Consider the following 21,043-nt stretch of genomic DNA (forward strand, 5'->3'; position numbering starts at 1 on the left):
TTTTGATCTTTATCTGAGGAATCCCATGCCTAGTTATCTTTTTGTTAGACTTGCCTTTTTATAGAGTCATCTTTCTGTATTGGGATTTTTCTTTCCATGTGCAAAACTTTGAGAGTTCATCAACACTTTCAAATTGATGAAGTCCATGTACTTCAAGCTCAGAGATTATTTTCTGATTTAAAGACACCTGTTTGATGGACTGACCATGACACACCTAAATCTTATTTTTTTATTTGTATGGAACAAAATGTATTAATTGTTAAATAATAATATCCACAATTTACATTTATGTTTTTATTTATTTTGTCACTATTGTATGTAGAGAATAAAAAATAATATTCACTGTTATCAAAATGAAAGTGACAAGTAGTTTGATAAGCCTTATATTTATATAGTTGTGTACTGAATATACTAATCCTTGCCTAATTTGAAATGGAAGATTTTTTTCTCTAAAATTATACTTTTCAGAATACTAGTGCTATGTGACCACTTAGTTGTCAAAGCTTTCTTTGAACTTTAATAGAAAGATTTTGAATGACCAGGATATAGATTTCATTGTATGGGCTTTCAACTATTTAATTTTGGCCTAAATGTTCGCAGTTGGACTAGTATATAATTATTTTTACAAAATGCATAATCATGATTGCCAAATTTTCCATGACTAACTATACCCTGCCAGATGTGTTTTAGGTTCTGCTGAGTCACTTTTCTTTTCCCTAGAACTTTGTGTTCCCACTGTTTTTGTTTTTGTTTTAATATATTTTTATTGATTTCAGAAAGGAAAGGAGAGGGAGAGATAGAAACATCAATGATGAGAGAGAATCATTGATCAGCTGGCTCCTGCACGCCCCCTACTGGGGATCGAGACAGCAACCAGGCCATGTGCCCTGACAGGGAATGGAACTGTGACCTCCTAGTTCAGGGGTAGGCAACCCCTGGCACGCGTGCCAAACATGGCAAGCCAGTAACTTTTGCTGGCACGTGAAACCCTCTCTTATAATCTTCCATTTACAGTTTTTTCTTAATATCGACTTTTTTATTTTTCAGATAAATTCAGTGTAGGTGCATCTTAGATAAATAAATAATTTTACATAACAAGTTATCTTAAAGACCATAGACATGGATTGATGAGAGAGGGGAAGAGCAATTTCTATGCCTCTGCCTTAACTCTCCCTGCCTTCCTAGATTCGACCAGTGTTTTGGTTTCATCCACATACGCTTATGAATCTTTGTTCTCAGTGATGAATTTTGTTAAGTCTCATAATAGGAGTAGCCTGACGGATGAAAGTAGTAGCTCGTGCATATCTCTGAAGGTCACAAAATATAAACCTGATGTAAAATCTCTGTCATCAGTGATGCAGCAGCAAAAGTCCCACTGATAATATCAAACGGAGTCATAAAGTTTTCTGTCGGACTATCAGTGTACATGTATATATTAAAAAATAAATGTATTTTTCATCATCATATACTGTGTTTTTGTCGCTCGAATGAATTTTATTATTTCTTCACGGTTCTTCACATACGTACACCTTAAGAGGTATCAAGTAGGCGTAACATGTTCTCAAAAAATTAGGGTTGGCACGCAGAAGAATTTTGAGTCAGAGATTTTGCTGGTTTTGGCATGCACTCACAAAAAGGTTGCCCACCCTGTCCTAGTTCATGGATCCATGTTCAACCACTAAGCCACACCATCTGGGCTGTGTTCCCACTCTTAATTCCCTCTGGTCTTTTCTCATATTTTTCCTTTTACCTGAATTTGGGGAAAAATGGTTTCATTGCTCTTTTTGCCATTTTATATGCATGTAATAGTTTTACTAGTATATGAATTACTCTCAATTTCACCTGCTATCACCCTTTCCTGGGGAGATATACATTTTGTGCAATTCATTCTGAAAAGTCACCAAACCTTGCTATGCAAAGAGAGCTATCAACAGCTTCATCATGTGGCTGAAAGTTCTTCTGACTCATGCTAGAACCCAGTCTTTAAGAAAATGCTAACAGTTCCAAACTTCCGCATTTGTTTTCTGCTCCTCGGCTACCTCTCCTGCTGATTAGATTTTCCCGCATAGCAAGGATCAGTAATCCCTAGACAGACAGCTGAAGTTTGCTGTCAAGTGATACCTTGAAATCCACAATGGATTTATATTTTCTTACCAATTTGAGCATTTTGGAACACTCAGCCTTGAGACAGAAAATTTTTCAAAGACAAATTTCATCTCTTGAATCTCAATGAAAATATTTGGCTGCATGCATGGTTCCAAAAGCAGTCATTGATTCAAAATGTGTTAAGTCTACCATGTGGCCCGACCGGCATGGCTCAGTGGTTGAACATCGACCTATGAACCAGGAGGTCGAGGTTCGATTCCGGGTCAGGGCACATGCCTGGGCTGTGGGCTCAATCCCCAGTGTGGGGCGTGCAGAAGGTAGCCCATCAATGATTCTCTCTCATCATTGATGTTTCTATCTCTCTCTCCCTCTTCCTTCCTCTCTGAAATCAATAAATATATATATATTTTTTAAATCTACCATGTGCTGGTAATGGGGCAAAGGATCGAGAAATTTAAAGGAAAAAAAAAACCTCCTTATTCTCCTAAGGAGCTGTAGTGGGGAAGACAGACAACAAACAGTGGAAAGCGAGTGAAGCCTGTAATAGTCAAGGGGGAGAAATTGGTGGTGAGTACTATGAAAGTACAGAGGAAGGGCTGCAACATCACCCCAGTCATCTTCTGACTCCTTATCAACCACATTTCATCACTGGTTATTCATAGACAATGCAACCTCTTCTCCATGTCTCCATGCACGTATATTTCAAGGAATAACCATCAGGATATTTCTGCTGAAGAACAGTGAGTACCCCAAACTGCAAGTTTGTTATTTGCCAACTGAAGAGCCTATAGATGTACCAATTAATCCAATAAACCTGGGCTTATAGCCCAATCGTACTTCATGCAGTGGGAGTAGAAGAAAGCGTGGCAATGGAAAGAAATCTCCTGGGGCCAGAAGATGAGGCAAGCTGGTTCCCTCAGGCCAGGTGGCCGCAGGATTCTCATCTTCAAAGGATGTCTATGAGGTCCCCTCCTGCCCTCTGACATTCTAATATCTAATCACAAAGGGCTTGGTCAGGCGGCCTGATTGTCACTAAAGTTTAGGAATTTTTCAAACTTCTCAGAGTTTCCAAGATGTATCATATTGGAAGGAACATTGGTAACTGCAAAGCTTGACTTCAGTGAAGGGGGTTTTAAAAATTCTGTAAGGCTAATGAAATTCTTTAACAATAAATTTGTTCCTGTGCAATTTTTAAAAATGTACTTTCAATGGTGCTGAGCATCTAGCCATAGTCTGATCAACCAAGAAAAAATTTTGCTATGAGATGTTGTTTATCATAGCCAATTTTCTCCCTCTTCTTCTTAAAAACAGTAATAATTTTTAGCATTATTAAAATATTGAAGAATTTTATTTTATATTTACCCCAAAAGCTATGCAAACACCCAAGAAATTCCTCTCTTCTCTGTCTGATAATGTTAGTGAGTGTGCAAAATAAATATTCATGTGATCTATCAACCTTTAAGGTACCTTTCGTATCAAAATCTAATGTTAAACATATTTTTCTTATCAAAATGCTGATCTTGACATGGCTTAAAGCCCTTTATGATTTCAGGACAGTTGGTAGCTCCAACTGGAATAGTAGACATAGCAACAATTCCTTGGGTCCCCTAGCATACTTGATTGATGTGCAACATTTTCTCCTAATTACCTTTACTCCAGAGTAAAAAAAAAAAAAATCACATTCCACACGCAGCTAAAGATCTGTTAGAAAATGACTCAGGCCTGTGAAAAGGAGGATTGCATGGCTTAGTTTTGCAAATATAAATGTTGCAGGTTTTAGAGCTGGAAGAGAGCTCAAAGAGGAAACCAGCAAGTGCAACTCACCGCTTCCAGGACGGACGGACTACAAGAGCTAAACCTGGATGTGCTATTTCAGTTCAGGCAAAGGGAGAAACTAAAACTTTTACAAAGTTTCTTTCTTTTTTTTTTTTTTAATGCGGGCAATGCTATGGCTCAGCAGGCTACACGGATATGTGTGTGCAGTATGCACTAAAATGCAAGGCTAATTTCCCCAGGAAAAAAGATGGGGAAGAAGGTGAGAAAGAAAAGACTCCCCTCTCCCCTTACAAGCTCTCCAGCCTGCCTTGGAGGAATAACGAAAGATGGAAAGTACTTTGACAAGCCCGCGTACAATGCCACTCGGTAGAATGAGATGGACAGTCTCTTGCCTAACCATTTTACAGCAGAGCCCAGAAGAGGAAGCCAGAAACTAATTCAGAAAACCCGACACTGAACACCAGCGGCACGAAAATGTGGTTACATAATTTCATTTCGTTTTTGTTTCTCCGCACTTGAGCGGAACTCGGTTCCACAGATGTCTTCCTCAATGTGAGAACAATCCTTTCTGGAACCACAGGGCTGCAGATGTCACCCTGGAACTCTCCCAGGGGCAAAATGCCAGGTCCGGGACTGCTTTTCCGTGGTCACTACCCTGGGTCGTTCAGGGGTTAACTGGCCTTGGGACCTGTGGGCGGCAGACACCTGCATCTGCACCACCTTAAGGGGCCCACGCTAAGGGCCTGGGAGGTAGGAAGGCCAGGTACCCTTGCTTTCTGGGCAGAAGACGAAACCGCAGCTGGAAGCGGGCCCTCCCTGCTCATCACTGGGCTACAGATTCCAGGCCCAGCGCCAACGTGGGCAAAGTGCAGGGGAAAATGCCCTTCGAGGTGGGAGCTGAGCGGGAGCCAGGAGCCTGTACTTGCTATCAAACTTGGTAAATGCTGCCGCTCCCCCAGCCCGGACCACACTCTGTCACCAGGTGGAAGGAAGAAGCCCTGTCCTCCAGCCCGAGAACTCTTTCCAACGCTCTGCTCTTTCTCCCCCCACAGACCTGCTGTCCGCTCGGGCTGGATGGCGGAGGTGCCGGCCCCGATGGCCTGGGCCCAGGGGGCTGAGGGTCAGGGGACCTGGGAGCGGGGTTCGGGAGACCTGGTTCCCCTCGGCACCTGGAGCCTCCGGCGACCGAGGGCCACTCGGAGCTGGGCGGCGCGGTTGAATCACGGGTGAATCACTCCTTTCAGGGTCCTGGAGTTTCCTAGCGGAGGAGGCGGGGCAGGGGTGTGGATCCGTAGGGCCGCCCACCGCGGCTGCCGGCGACGACGGACGGGGGCGGGGAGTCGGCAGGGCGGGCGCCGCGATCGCGGAGGCGCGGGCGTCCGCGCGGCCCTTTATAGCGCGCCCGGCACCCGCTTCTCCAGACTCGGCTCCCCGCGCCCCTTCCCGCTCTTTCCCCAGGGGCGCATTCAGCCCAACCTCTCCAGCCTTCGGGGCGCGACGAATCCTCCCGACCTCGCCAGCAGCTCGTGGACATGGCGTCTCCCACCGGACCCCGGGTGACCTGCCCCGAGGCCGCTGTCTCCAGGACACTCCTCCTCGGCTGGGTCCTTGTCCAGGTGGCCGGAGCCTCAGGTGAGTGGCACCCGCCTCCCTGAATTCCTGGGGCGCTCTGCCCGAGGCGGGGATCAGTCCTGGCTGACAGCGGGCTCGTCCTGCTGCCTGGAGGCGCCCCCAGCGCCTGCCCAACTCAGCCGCGCTCACCCACCCGCGTTTGAACCAACCTGGGCGCGAGTTGGAGGGTAGGCGTTTGGTGCCTGGGACCCCGCCTGCATCTGCTAGAGATGCTTACTGGGAGATGCGTAGTTGTGTCAGGGAAGTTGTGGCTCCAGCTTTAAGTTTAGGGAAAGAGCTTCCCAGTGATCTTGGTACTTGGGTCCGCACCTGCGCGGGTCAGCGTGCAGTGGTTTGGATAGTATCCTTAAGTGTGCACCTAATAGAGAGCGGCCCTCGGTGTGGTCTTGCTCGTCCTAGTTTACATTGAGTTAGAGGCAATCCTGTTGCAGAATGTCGCTTGGATTGAAGCAGTCGTTAAATTGTCCATGCCTCCGTATGCCTGTGCGACTGACCTGCCCAGTCTTAGCAACGCAGACCTTAATAACCAAGCATCCTAACCGGTGTACAAGCATCCTCCGGTGTGACAGGCCCAACATCTGCCTAGGTGTCTACTGACGTTTCAGGATAGAGACATTTTAGATAAAAATGAAAAGGATCAAGATTTGGCTTTTTCATTATATGCAGCCCTAACTGCTCTCACACATGTGGGATTTGCCCTTCTCCATAACTTATGGAAGACCCTTCCTAGCTGGCCTTCCCTGCCAGAGTTCAACCTTGGAGTCCTAGGCTCCCCGAGCTGGGTCAGGGACCCCCCAGGGCCCTGATGGCTCCTGGGCTGTGCGTCCAGGTCAGGTTATCTCAGGGAGTCCCGCGTGAATGATTTCAAACAATAATTTCAAGATCCTTGCCTGTTTCCTTACATTACAAGGAAGAACCTACCATGAGGAAATTCTGGGTTTGGGAAAAATTTGAATATTTTTTCCTCTGGCTAATTCAGTAATGAAGCTTTCATAGTTGGAAAAAAGATTACTGTGAGGTTTATGGTGATGTTTAGGGGGTAAGGTGTTTTATACCTTCAACGTGAAATCATGTGCTGAGAAGTTCATGTAACAATAGCTGTTTCTCTTTTGTTTAAAGGCACTACAGGTGTGGTGGTAGCATATAATATAACTTGGAAATCAACGAATTTCAAGACAATTTTGGAGTGGGAACCCAAACCCATCAATCATGTCTACACTGTTCAGATAAGGTAAGTTAGATACAAAAAGGAAAATACAGCTTTTGATGTTTCTCCTTCCCTGTGCTGTCTTGATGTGTCTACTTTAAATGTCTTTAAAGCTGATTGATGGTTGAGGTTATTGGATAGATGACATGGTAATTTGCCATACTCTGCTAAGCCTGCCACATTTCCAGCCCTTAAACTGATAAAACATTTTAATTGCTTTTGGAGATGATGGAAAAATTCCTAAGTGGAGTAGAAGCTATGGAGAGGTGAACCTTATTGAGCAAACCTTGATGTCACTAATAGATATGATTCTGGATGGATAACTAATCTCACCTAAGCGCACCCGTCATTTTCCGTGCTGTCTAGACTGTAAGCCTGCTCTAACGTGTTAGGGAAGGGAAGAGGTGTGCAGGAGTTTGGATACATACATTGCCCTGAAGCAATGCTGGATGCATTCATCCTCGGACTAGTGATTCAAACTTCAGTTGCATACGTGCTAACAGAGGAGGTCAATTTTGTGACTCACCCCGCTAGAAAGAAATACTCCTCTGCCTGCACGCTCAGCTGTCAGGGCTGCTCTGATCGACAGTTCTCCCTAAGAGCCCATAATTCAGTATACTCAGTCTAAATGTGGACATGTCTTCCTTGATGGTTTTCTCATATTCTTGTAAGTTTCTTGTTTCTGAAAGGTTCTAGGAGACTTGGAAGAGATCTTATTAATTAGAGGAGAGCAGCTGTGAAAATTATTTTAACACATTGTATAAAGGCACAAAAGTATCACTGGCTAAAATTAAGGTGTTTTGCTTTTTGTTTTGTATTGTTTAGCTTGTCAAGCCTTTTTAGAGTATTAGGAATGCAACTCCTACATATGGAGGCAGTCTTTTAGGTAGATGTTCTTGTTTTACAAAATGAACTTCATGATGACTGTTGCCAAACCCACAGAGAAGAGAATGTGTGTGTGTGTGCGTGTGTGTGTGTGTGTGTGTGCACTGAAATACTTGTATAGATAGAGGGAGGGTGAGAAAGGAGTTTCATAACCTGAGGTCATAATTATGATTATGGTCAAAATTGTCAATTTGGATTCCACTAGTCAAGAGCTGAAGTTTACTTTGGTAGATACTTTCTTCTGGAGATTGAAAATAACATTTTAGGAAGAATGCTTACCTCTGAAATATATTCAGTCTTATGTTTAGTGAGCATGTGGGAACATATTATGGTTTCCCTGATTTTTAAACATAAGCCTTTGTTAGCTCTCAGTTCTTGGACTTTCCAGGGCTGATATTCAAGTGAACGCAGCCCCTGTTTGCAAACACCCTAATGCAGAGCTGCTGGTTGGGGGCCTCCGTGGACACGGGGTTCTTGCAGAGCCCATGTGCTAGAGGACCTGCGAGCAGTCCCTCCACCCTGCTGCAGACCTCACTATTCTGTGTTGGTGAAAAGGGCCACAGCAGTCATTTTATAGGAAAGGAAATTATTGCCCTAGGAAGGTGAGGGATTCATTCATGAGTGCCTTGATGGTGAATGCCCAGCTGGGTCTGGAACCAAGGTCTGCCCAGTATTCTACCACCACCACCTTCTCTGGCGGGTCTGCCGCAGCTGATGTGAGCCCCCACAGCTGGGAGGAGGAAGGAGGGTTGGTGCCAAAACACGAGTTTCTCCTTATTCCTCAGGTTTTTCTGTGAGGCTCCATCTCCTCAGTGGGCAGCCTTCCCTCCCAGTTTTCCTTCTCTAAAGGCAGCATCTCCACCTGCTTCTCCTCTGCACCTGCTGCTCCTTTGCACCCACCACTAGCCTGTCCCCAGCCATGGGGCACCATTGCTAGGCCTGCAGCCCCTACTTGTAGCTCCAACTGTATTTTTCCCTTTTGGAAATAGTTTCAGTGACGGTTGCAAAGTGCTATTGGCTCAAGCACCGAAACATCACCTGTAAGATTGATTCCATGGGAACGTTTGAATTCTAAAACGGAACTTCCAAAGCTCCTAGAAAACAACCTGTTCCTACATTGATGAGTCTTGATTCCATTGGAATTTTTTAGTAATTGAGGCAGGACTTTTATTATTTCCAAGTCAGGAGATTTTGCAATAAATACCTAGAGGATCCTCGAAGGCTTTTAAAATGTTAGTGCTGGTAACAGTGTTCAGAGGAGCTTACTACAGAATTGCCCCTTTATTACTTGTTTACGCAGCTTTACTGATTTCACTAGTTTCAATGACATTAAGTACTGTAATTCCTATGTGTGAGCTGGGAGAAACCAAATACTGATCTGTCAGGTGGAATGTAGCCTCGGAGCCCAGCAGTCTCTCTCTGGTTCTCTGAACGACATGTTTGCCATAGGATGAAGAAGAATCATCGTGTTTTCCTTCACTTTTTTCACTCCAGAATTAAAACAGCCTCTCTACTTCTGTCACAGAAAATTAGAGGAATCTAAGAAATCAAAATCTTTCTGTATCAATGTTAGCTTGTGAATTTTAGGACAAGGAGTGTTATTTAGTTCCGATTTTTGAAAAATACCTGTTTACGGCTCATGTGCATGGATGTGGACAATTGAATTCAGTTTGTTTTTCTCCTCATTCAACCTGTAAATGCAGACCATCTAATACTGAGCAAGGCCTGCTGTGTATAAGCCCTACAGCCTTGCTGCTTAACAGCAAACACAAGGGCATGGACCCCTGGTACCATGCAGACTGGGTTCAACATCAAGTGCTTTAGTGAAGATATCAGTGCTGGGAACAGGGAGGGGAGAGATCCGATCTGAGCAAGGAGATCTGGAGATTCCCGGGGAAAGTGGGACTGGAACAAGTCCCTAAATGATGGACGGGGCTGAGGCAGTGGATGATGCTGAAGAGAAGGGAAGAGCTGTCTGGCTGTCAATTGAGAGAGGACAGAAGTGTGTGGATCAAGTCGCAGTGACATTTATCTATGGGTTCTTTGGGTCCTTTAAAGCAATTTTATACTTATAGAAGTTCTTTAAATAATTTCCTCTTCAATGAAGGAAGATATTTTAGCCTCTTAGTCTTTCAGGCTTTGTGAGAGAGATACTATTGTTATTCTGTGATCTTTAATGGGAAGTATTCACATCTTGTAAAAAAAAAAAAGTGAGAGGCATGTAGCAGAATGAGATGAACAGACCCAGTTCTCACCCCATTAGTTACATGACCTTGTACAAATTACTTAGCATATCGAGCTTCAGTATCCTTGCGTGTAAAAAAGATCCAGTACCTTCTTGGAAGGATCATATCAGATGAAGTAATGTGTAAAGGGCCTAGTATAGTACCTGCATATAGTAGATTCAATAAATATTAAAGAACCACACCAATAATTGTCGTGATAGAATGTAATATGTAGAATATATTATATAGATTCCATTATTACTACATTGACTATATTCTACAAAGAATATAGAATGTTTATAATAAATGGAATATAATACAAGATAATAAGTAATAAATAGTTGGGCCTTAATAAAAAATCATGTACATTCTAAGAAAGATATTTAAAATGGTTAAGAGCACAGACCCCAAAAATTGTTGTCTGGCTTAAAGTTAGGTCAGTTGTGTGACTGAGCTGGTCACCTAATCTCATTTTGCTTCAGTTACCTTATTGTGAAGAGAGAGATGATTACAGAGCCACCCCAGGTTACTGTGAGGACTCCAGTGCATCTAAAGTGCGTAGCATGGGAGTGCCTGCTCACGAGTGGTGTGGATGCTATTATTGTCACAGCACCACAGCCAGAAAGCCATCTGTCTCTTTGGATACAAATCCTAATGTTCTGTTTCTCTTCCTTCCTTTAGCCGTAGATTAGGAAATTGGAAAAGCAAATGCTACTCCATCACCGACACAGAGTGTGACGTCACTGATGAGATTGTGAAAGACGTGAAGCAGACGTACTCAGCGCGGGTCCTTTCCACACCGGCAAATGCCACCGGTTACACTGGGGAGCCCCAGTACACAAACTCCCCGGAGTTCATTCCTTACTTAGAGAGTAAGTAGATGAGTTTCATTCTCGTTTTTATAAGCCCCCGAATCGTTTTGTGAGCTCATGACCCTTAGGGGCCTGTAGATAAAACAAGATTTCTTCAGAACCACATCTTTTTTCTCAGGAACCATAAAGTGCCCCAGCCCTCTTCACTCATTCCGATGTGGTAGGAGCTTCCCAGAGCGTGAACTTTGGAGTTGATAACACTGTTATCAAGTAACTTTCTCCCCCAGCCTATCCCCAGACCGTGCCAGTGACAGGCCGGATGGGGCCTGGGGGACTAGGACTTCCACCAGGACTGGGGTTTCAGTGTTTCTCCATGTATATTTTATTTACATACATATACACTCATACACACACACACACACACACACACCATTTCCATCCCATCAGCAGACCAGCAGTCCCAGTTTACAGGTTTTCACAGTCACAACTGCTCAGGGAAAGTCCAGTTTCCCTCTGATCCAGAGTCAGGCTTGCTGACCTCATCTGGCCAAGGCTGAGCCCCGTGCTGTGCCAGGCGCCTGCCTAGCCGCTCCCAGCCTGCCTGCTTCGTGCAGGTTCTGAAAGTGCAGAGTGCTTTCCTCCCCCGCCTTTGCCCCAGTAAGCGGCCCTTAGTATCTCCCAGGGGAATGCACAGGATCCTGGCCAAGTAGGAGATTACATTTTTTGGCCTGACTACAGTATTTTAAATAAACCTGTAACACACTAGGAAGGGTGAAATCTTTTAAGGTCTTTAAATCTTCACAGGTCTTTGAGGAAGACCTAGAATGAAAGGTTAAAGTGAAAGGGTCATGCTATGGGTGCTTTTCTATCTACCCCTCTGACCATCCAGTGAGAGAGGAGAGTTTCTGGAGGCGGGAATGGTGAGAAGGGACAGGGGGACAGGCAGCCAACCTTTCCCCTCTGGTATCTACATGGAGGGTTGAAATAGAAGGTAGCCTTAGCCCAGGTGAATCTGGCTGCCTTTCCTGAGCCCCTGTTTGCCAGAGCCTGTCTTTCGCTTGTGTGTCTGTCACGGCACCCAGCTGGGTGTTAGACACCACATCCATGCCCCCTCTGCTAACTCCGCCCCAGGTCACTGGCTGTCCTCCTTCCATTGATGGCACCCACTTGGTTTTCTGTGACAGTTCTTGAGATTTTTGTAAGCCACTTCAAGTCCCTTTTTGGTACAAGATAAAATATAGTTTGCATATTTATTTTGCATGTGCCTACACATAACTTGCACATAATTTGTGTTAAATTATTGGGATTGATTTTCTTGTTACTCAACCAAAACACATGGGATCATTGCGCCCTCCAGAGTCCCAAGGCTTAACACTGGTTCCTTGAGGTGCCAGGACATCTCCCGGGCTTTCCCACAGCCCCTCATTTATTTTACCTAAAATATGGAATCTTGTGCAACTGTGTTGTTGAATACAGTTGCCTCTAACCACGTGTGGCTATTGAGCCCTAGGAATGTGGCAAATGCTCTAAGGGTAAAAATACACACTAGATTTTGAAAAAATATCTCCAAAAGTTTTAGATGGATTACCTATTTTCACTATAATGGGTTAAATAAACTATATTACTGGAATTCACTTCACCTGCTCCTTTTCACATTTTCTAATGTGATTACAAGGAAATGTAACTGACATCGGTGGCTCCGGTTATATTTCCAATGGGCAGCGCTTCTATAGCAGGTCTCGGGGTTCGGCTTCGTGCCACTTGGCTCGCTCCTGCTAGGGAGCGGGTTCTGTGCAGGTGTTTTATGAGGGATGACCAGGGTATTAACTGTGATAACTAAATGGGATTCTATTTGTAGAGAATTCTTTGGTTCCAACGAAGTTTATTTTCTGTTTTAGCTAATCTCGGACGGCCAACAATTCAGAGTTTTGAACAAATTGGGACAAAACTGAATGTGACGGTACAGGATCCTCGGACCTTAGTCAGAATGAATGGCACATTCCTGAGCCTCCGGGATGTCTTTGGCGAGGACTTAAGTTACACACTTTACTACTGGAAAGCTTCAAGTACAGGAAAGGTGAGGATTTCTTCCACTGGTTTTTATGACTTGCTTTAAATCGTAGGTCCTTGATTTTACAACCCACTTCTGCCCCAATTTAAAAGTAACAGAACGGGTGGTTGAGAGGGCAGTGCGGTGGGGTGAGAGGGGTGCTTGCTGTCCTGGTTCTACCAATGATTTTGAGTGACCTTGTGACTTTGGGGGAGGCCCCCTTGGATACCCAGGTTCCTCAGCCAAGAGGCTCGACCAGATCATCTCTAAAGTTCCTGTCAGGTCTCACATTTCTTTCTCTATTGAGGATCACAGAGACAAAATTTGTTTTCCCTTCAACAATTAATACGTCATCCTTCCTTTCCCTTACTGCAAACATCTCCTACAGGGGCTAAGTTGGATATCTTAGTCTTGGAAAAAGCACCCTCAGCAGTCAGCATGAGGAATATTTAGCCAAGTCACTTCTAATCCTGTATATGTCAGATGTGTCCATGTAGGCGTTTGCTTCCCCAGTGACCTGGTAAAGGAGAAAGAACTCACTTGGAGCCCAGATGAATTAAGAACTCTTTATCTTTTAACAGAAAATGGTCAAGACAAACACTAATGAGTTTTTGATTGATGTGGATAAAGGACAGAACTACTGTTTCAATGTTCAAGCCGTGATTGCATCACGAAAAGCTAACCAGAAGAGTCCCGAAAGCCCCATTGAGTGCAGCAGCCACGAGAAGGGTGTGTTCAAAGGTGAGTGGCTCTGCCCGGCAGGCAGGAGGCACAGGTGCCCTCCAGAGGACCAGCTCCAGCCGCAGGACCAGGGTGTCCTCTGTTCAGAGAGAAAGTGTCTTGGTTTTTCTTGGTTTTGTGTGGTTTTTTGGAAGTTACTCGTAATTTTAGGCCTTTAGAAATGTTTCTATGTTGTTCCCTTATAGCAGCGAGTATTTTCTTGAGCGCCTACCACGTGCTAAGTTCTCTGCTGAGTACTAGGCACATAGTCCATCTTTGGGGTTTAGTGTCAATCACAGATTTCTCTGGGCATGTTTTCATACTTAAATTCTAATCTTCGGGGTTTGAGGGGAGCATCTGGACCACCTGTGAGCACCCACGGTGGGCTGTAAAGTCTAACCCAGGGGTCCTCAAACTACGGCCCGCGGGCCACATGCAAATACAAATATTGTATTTGTTCCCGTTTAGTTTTTTTACTTCAAAATAAGATATGTGTAGTGTGCATAGGAATTTGTTCATAGTTTTTTTTAAACTATAGTCCGGCTCTCCAGCGGTCTAAGGGACAGTGAACTGGCCCCCTGTTTAAAAAGTTTGAGGACCCCTGGTCTAACCCATGAAGGGAAGGGATTCAGTCTGTCACATATACCCATGTACGTGTGTCCATGCGTGTGCACACACGGGGTCCACACACGGTGAGGAGAGGCTTCTAACTGCTGTGGGTGTGTAGACACGTATGTACATGAAGCTGTAAGCCTAGGAGTTTCTCTCCAGGCTTTGTAAAGAAAGTGCTCTGAATACTTCCAGGGATTAAAGTCAAAAGACAGTAATGATGACCTAGCTCCTTGCTAAGAAGAGATTTTAAAATTTAAAAACACTTTAAAATAAATTCTCCTCCATTTATTGACACTGACAGAAGGAAAGGACTCTCCTTCTCTCTGGTCCTGCACCCTCTGGACCATCGTACCCACAGCCCTCACATCCATCTTTCTAAAGCCAACTCGAGTTCCGCTGCCTCTGTCTTCGTGCACATCCCGACCGCTGCTTCCCAGGTCTCTTCTGTATCTGCAGAAATGCGTCCTTTGAGAACCATTGCAATTGCCACCTCCACCCGGGAGCCTTCTTATTGCCCCAGCCAGTTATCATCTCTCTCAGCTGAATTCTGGTAGCCCTCTGTGTGTCTCTTTGCACTGATAGTTCATCTTCTACTGTAATCATTGCCACCAAACTCAGCATTATGCACTGTTTTTAGCCAGTTGTTTCTAACAGCTGTTCTTACTTCCATCTATGTGTTCCTTCTCTAGACTAAGAACATTAACCAGTTTACTTAAGCTTTTGGCCTTTGTCAATTGCCCTACAACATCTAGGGTTTGACAAATTCTTTCCTAACCAAAATGCGTTGTGGTGGAAAGAGTAGAGGAAAGAAATTTCAAATTACGCAAAAGCAGGATGGTGTAATTTGGAGTTAAGCCCTCAGTTCTGTCCACTGATAAATGGGATTCGAGCTCTCTCTCCACATTGACTTGGTAACTTTTATTTTTCAGACATGTTCTTCATCATCGGAGCAGTGGTGTTTGTGGTCATCATCTTCATCATCACCCTGTCCCTGTGTCTGTACAAGTGCAAGAAGGCCAGAGCAAGGAAAAGTGGCAAGGCGAACTCCCCGCTCCGTGTTGCATAAAGCACGTGACATTAGAGCTGCCGACTTCTGCAGTTTATATTGCACTGTGACAAAGAACTTTTAAAAGGATGGAATATATGGAAACAAAAAAATGAATTTTTGGAGCATGGAGACTCTTGGGCCCAAAGAAAGTTCTTTATCTGACTGTTCTCATGAATAGCATTCTGGTTTCGAGACCAGCACTAGTCACTTTGGAATGTAATGAATGGTACAACCAATTCCAAGTTTTTGGGTTTTTTTTAAATATATTTTATTGATTTTCTACAGAGAAGAAGGGAGAGGGATAGAGAGCCAGAAACATCGATGAGAGAGATCGATCAGCTGCCTCCTGCACGCCTCCCAGTGGGGATGTGCCCGCAACCAAGGTACATGCCCTTGACCGGAATCGAACCTGGGACCCCTGAGTCCGCAGGCCGACGCTCTATCCACTGAGCCAAACCGGTCCGGCAATTCCAAGTTTTTTAAATTTATTTTTTAACACTATGGCACCTTTTGCACATATCATGCTTTAGACTGTATTTTCTACACTCAAGACGAAACCAGGTCATCTAAACAAAAACAAATGAACAAATGCCTTAAAAAGTCCTGGGTGGACTTTTGGAATACTTTCAACATGCTGACTTCAAACCATGTGGGAGAGTAAAATGGAAATTGGGTGGACTTTTCTAACATGTGTCTGTCCTTTTAAAATGTGGAGTTTAGGTTCTTTTTAGAGTTCTTTTGGAGGTTCAAAATAGTTGGCAAAACATATGCATGTGTTAAATGCAGAAGACTTCCACTTTGCCTGACCAAGCCTGACAACTTTGGGCATGTGCATTACAGTTTAGCACTTTAACTGACTTAAATGCTATTAATTAAACACTTGACAGCTAGCTATATTTTTATGAAACTATATAAACTACATAAAGTTTATGATTTAAGGTACTTCAAGTTTATATGGTCAACATTGTATATATTTATATAATTTTTTAAAGGTTTTATATGGGATTTTCTATTTATAGAGGTGATATTGTTCTATTTGTATATATTGAGATAATTTATTTAATATAGTTTTATATAAATAAAGGTGACTGGGAATTGTGACTGTTTCATTTATTATATCTTCCGTTTATTGTTTTTTTATTCTTTATTATTTAAAGTATTACATGAGTCTCCTTTTTCCCCCCATTGACCTCTCCCCAGCTACTCCCATTCCCCAGCACATGCCCTCACCCCCCTGTCTGTGTCCATTGGTTATGCTCATATGCATGCATACAAGTCCTTTGGTTGATCTCTTACCCCCTGAGCCCCTACCTTCCCTCAGGCTGGACAGTCTGTTCAATGCTTCTGTGTCTCTGGTTCTATTTTTGTTCGTCCGTTTATGTTGTTCATTATACTCCACCAATGAGGGAGATCATGTGATATTTATCTTTCTCTGACTGGCTTATTTCACTTAGCATAATGCTCTCCAGTTCCATCCATGCTGTTGCAAATGGTAATAATTCCTTCTTTTTTATAGCAGCGTAATATTCTATTGTGTAGATGTACCACAGTTTTTTAATCTACTCATATGCTGATGGACACTTAGGCTGTTTCTAAATCTTAACTATTGTAAGTTGTGCTGCTATGAACATAGGGGTGCATATATTCTTTCTGACTGGTGTTTCTGTTTCCTTGGGATATATTCCTAGAAGTGGGATTACTGGGTCAAACAGAAGTTCCATTTTTAATTTTTTGAGGAAACTCCATACTGTTTTCCACAGTGGCTGCACCAGTCTGCATTCCTACCAGCAATGCATCCTCCCCAGCACGTTTGTCAATTTGTTGATGATAGCCATTCTGACAGGTGTGAGATGGTATCTCGTTGTTGTTTTGATTTGCATCTCCCAGATGATTAGGGACTTTGAGCATGTTTTCATATGTCTCTTGGCCTTCTGTATGTCCTCTTTTGAAAAGTGTCTATTTAGGTCCATTTATTGTTTTTGATTTGGTTTTTGTATTGTCTCAACTTCAGGAACAAATGACCCTAAAATTCTCAATGGATTATGAAAACATTTTTATATTATTTTTAATTTCTTACATCAGTTTGGTGGCTGTGGGTTAAATGCAGCTCTTCTTTTTCTTTTTTTTATCTTCCCCAAGGATATGTTTTTATTGATTTTTAGAGAGAGAAGAAAAGAGAGGGAGAGAGAAAGAGAAAGATCAATCGGTTGCCTCCCATACTCTCCTCAACCGAGGATCAAACCCAAAACCCAAAACCTAGGCATGTGCCCTGACCAGAAATCAAACCTGTTGCCCTTCGATACATGGGACAATGCTCCAACCAACTGAGCCACACTGGCCAGGGCTGCAGCTCTTCATATATATATGCTCTCCAGTTCCATCCATTAGAAACACCAATGATGAGAGAGAATCATTGATCGACTGCCTCCTGCATGCCCTCTACTGAGTATTGAGCCAGAAACCCAGGCATGTGCCCTGACCAGGAATTAAACCAAGACCTCCTGGTTCATAGGTCGATGCTCAACCACTGAGCCACATTGACCGGCTGCAGCTCTTCTTAATGTCTTGTCATTCTAAAACCCAAACTAAAGGGTATCCTGTATTTGGATCAGAGCAGAAAGCTGGTAGAAACAGGCAACCACCTCTTCAAGTTTTAAGCCGCCTCTAAAAACCTGTGCTCCAGACTGGCCCACTGTCACCTCAGCTCCTGTGACACTGGCTCAAGCAAGACACATGACCACACCTGCCAACACTGCCCACAGGCTGCACAAGTTACGCAACAATGGGCAGGGATGATAGTGTTACAGGGAAGGTAGAACTCAGATAATCTACTGTAGACTTAGAGGGAGAGAACTGTTGCCATATGCATTAGTTTGAGTTGCAGATGAAGGTTGGAGAAGAGAAGGGAAAGAAGTTCTTTGGATTATTGTCTTGAAAAACATTGGATAAAAGGACTATGTAAGATAGGGAGAGAGAGAATTAGAGTGGAGTCTCTAGAATTAACTAAAAGCTCTTTGCGGGCAAGACTGGGTCGAGCTCATGTTTACTGCTCCTTGAGGGTGGCCATGCCAATGGGCTCTGAGTCATAGCGGAGTCGGGTTCATCAACGCCCTCGAAAATGTAGAGACAGTGAGTCCTCCATTCAAATACAAATAAAACATAGCAGATCAGTCTTGTTCTCTCAACTCTATTGAAAGAGGATTCTAACCAGAGATGAGGAAGAGGTCCCTGGCACCTACTCGGGCCACAACCACATTTGCCTCCTGCCGGGGAAGGCCGGGCCAGTGGAGTCTAGGAAAAGCATCCAGATGGCACACCTACCTGGACGTGGTCCCACACGGAGACACTGAGCAAGCATTGAAATGAGCAAAGACCCGGTTCACTGTCCAGCCATTCATAAATTTTAACTCCGTTTTGTTCCTTTGCTCTAAGGAACTAAATAAGAATTGGCTACAAAACTCTAAACATGATATGTTTGATATCATATGTTCTAAGGAAGAATGGGCAAAACAAACCTTTCTTTGAGGTTCCCTAAAAATGGTAGCCCAAAAGAAAAAAAAAAAAAAAGGTAGACTTTTTGGAGAAATTAAGGGAAACAGGCCGGTGGTTGTTCAATCGAGCTGGTTTTGTTGGTTGGTTTGCCATCATCGGTTTGTGTTAATGCTGGAGAGGATGAATCTTACACCCTTGGGGGGCTGGGGAGGGGCGTGTGTTGTGCCAGAAAAAGAGGGGGTACATTTGAGCAGAATCCATAGCAGAGAGGTTGAATGGGACGTCCTGAAAGAAGTGTGCTTTGGCCATTATCTTGAATTCCTGCTCACGTGGGGCAAAGAGCTTAGCCCTTCCCCGGGGTAGAACAAGCTCCCAGAGCCGGCGTCTGACGTGGCTTTTCCATCAGACTGCGCTTTCCCTGCCAGGAATCAGTACAGCGTTATGCAATTCCGAGGCCTCATAATCTAAGGAATTTTAATGGTCCCGCTAAAGAAAGTTCTGGCAGAGTGAAAACAGGTCTAGGTATAATGAGAGGTGTCTGGCTGTTCATAGGGAAGGAATCCGAATGAGGCCGCACAGCCATGGACAGGAAGCGTCAATGCTGCAAATGTTACCTGTCTCAGGTTGCAACACCTCTGCTTATGGCTGAGAGGAAGCAGGGCCTGCTGAAATCAGTTGCTAGCTGGTACCCAGAAACCACCGCCACCCTGTGGGCCAAATCCTGCTGCATTACTTACCCCAGCCCTTGAAGGATCCCATAGATCTAATTGTTACCAAACTAAACTTTCATGTTTTGAACAGAGATTTTTTTTTTACCATCTTAAATTACTGACCAATTTTGACTTACATATAAGAAACAAATACTTGTGGAATCCAAAGACATTTTACCTTAGTTATCACTGATGGCCTACAATCTAAGTACCTGTCTTCAATAAACAAAAGAACAATGATCTCTATCCATCTAATAGTAAATAAACTCATTCCCAAATGCAATTTTTACTCTTCTTAGTTTATGCGCATTTAACATGTGTTATTTTTCTCCAGAGGTTGCTTGAGGAGGTTTATTACTGTTACAACATGACCCTCATTCAGATGTATACAGTGGAGATTATTTTTTCCCATAGCCCATGCTTTCCAGCCGGGTGTCTAGATGACTCTGTCTTTGTCATTCAGCACATTCCTTTCTCAAGGCTGTGGAAATTGGTTTAGGGGTTGGCACATGACCTAACTGAGTCTAGGAAGCGTGAATCTCAGGGCTTTTTCTGGGAATATTGGAATAGTCTCTTTCTTGATGAACATAATGAGAAAGCATAGCCCCAAGAGCTGCTGGCAGTTATCTTGAGACCATAAAGAGAGCAGCCTTAACTAGAGCTGGCGCATTGGAGAGCAATGCAGAGTGATGGAAAGAAACTAAGCCACCAATCTGCTGGATCAAGCCTTGCCTGAGGTTATCACTATCCATGGACTTTTCACAGGTTGTAAAAGCCAATAATTGTTCTCAAGCTTGATTCAGGTCTTCTTGGCTTTTCTGACTTGCAATCCAAAGCACCCTAACTGATGCTGTGTAAGCACTGGCCATGGACTATTCACATAGAGGAAGAAGGTGCCTATAATGTCAGCTTATACTATAAAGAGCTTATATTGTAAAGTAACATTCCATTCTCAACGACTCTTTACATGGAAATTATCCCCTTTCCAGCATCGTCAGGTTCTTCTTTTCTACTGGATCATTCCTACAGAACACAACATACCCTGTTATTTTCCCTCTTTAAAAAGAATCTTCCTTTGACCTATAAAAGTCCTTGTCTGGATTTTCTTCTCACCCCCTACTCCTTGGAGACCATTCTCTTCTTTCTGACTCTAAATGTTGGATTACTTTAGTGCACCAACCTAGTCTCTATCAATTATCACTCTCCAAGTAATATATCCCAGCCCAGCTCTGTCGCCGAGCTCTGTCATGCTACATCTCCACACCATCGCTATGCTGATGGCTCCCAAATGTCTCAGCCCCCAGCCTCTTCCCTACACTCCAGGTCCAATTGTTTACACACTTTATGAGAATGTCTAACAGGCATCTCAGTTTTATTTTATTTATTTTTAATATATATTTTTTTATTGATTTCAGAGAGAAAGGGAGAGGGGGAGAGAGAGAAACATCAATGATGAGAGAGAATCATTGATTGACTGCTTCTTGCACGCCTCCTACTGAAGATTGAGCCTGAGCCTGTGCCTTGACTGGGAATCGAACTGTGACCTCCTGGTTCATAGGTCAATGCTCAACCACTGAGTCACATGACTGGGCAAGCATCTCAATTTTAAAATGGCTAAAGAGATTATAGTTCTCCCAACCCCAAAACCTGTTTCTCCCCTAATGTTTCCATTTCCAGTCCCTAGGCCTGGCCGGCGGTTGAAGTGCAAACATCTGGCATGGAAGGGCAGGTCCCAGCTGATATCTGGGCCCTGGGCAGCACCTCAGCC

At 43.8% G+C, this 21,043-nt stretch overlaps 1 protein-coding gene across 2 annotated transcripts; it reads left to right on the plus strand.

Annotated features, from left to right (window-relative positions):
- Positions 1-5,217: 5,217 nt before the first annotated feature.
- On the plus strand, positions 5,218-16,174 carry F3 (coagulation factor III, tissue factor). 2 transcript variants are annotated; one of them, XR_002831508.1, is made up of 7 exons: positions 5,218-5,514; positions 6,634-6,745; positions 10,513-10,703; positions 12,542-12,720; positions 13,275-13,434; positions 14,327-14,575; positions 14,955-15,083. XR_002831508.1 is itself a non-coding variant. In XM_014463761.2 (6 exons), exons 1-6 carry the CDS (start codon positions 5,415-5,417, stop codon positions 15,089-15,091), a joined length of 879 nt encoding a protein of 292 aa, XP_014319247.1. In that variant the 5' UTR covers positions 5,224-5,414; the 3' UTR covers positions 15,092-16,174. The 2 variants fall into 2 exon arrangements, 1 of the variants encoding a protein (XP_014319247.1); XM_014463761.2 differs by lacking the exon at positions 14,327-14,575 and having other exon boundaries at positions 5,224-5,514; positions 14,955-16,174.
- The last annotated feature ends 4,869 nt before the right edge of the window (positions 16,175-21,043 follow it).

Source organism: Myotis lucifugus, unplaced genomic scaffold (genome assembly GCF_000147115.1).
Source record: "Myotis lucifugus unplaced genomic scaffold, Myoluc2.0 scaffold_220, whole genome shotgun sequence".
NCBI classification, from domain to species: domain Eukaryota; kingdom Metazoa; phylum Chordata; class Mammalia; order Chiroptera; family Vespertilionidae; genus Myotis; species Myotis lucifugus.

Excerpts from the sequence above, each read along its gene's own strand:
- F3 (XM_014463761.2), top strand. The coding sequence starts at position 5,415 with ATGGCGTCTCCCACCGGACCCCGGGTGACCTGCCCCGAGGCCGCTGTC. Across the intron at positions 6,746-10,512 it reads GTCTACACTGTTCAGATAAG|CCGTAGATTAGGAAATTGGA; the intron begins GTAAGTTAGATA and ends TCCTTCCTTTAG. Across the intron at positions 12,721-13,274 it reads AAGCTTCAAGTACAGGAAAG|AAAATGGTCAAGACAAACAC; the intron begins GTGAGGATTTCT and ends ATCTTTTAACAG.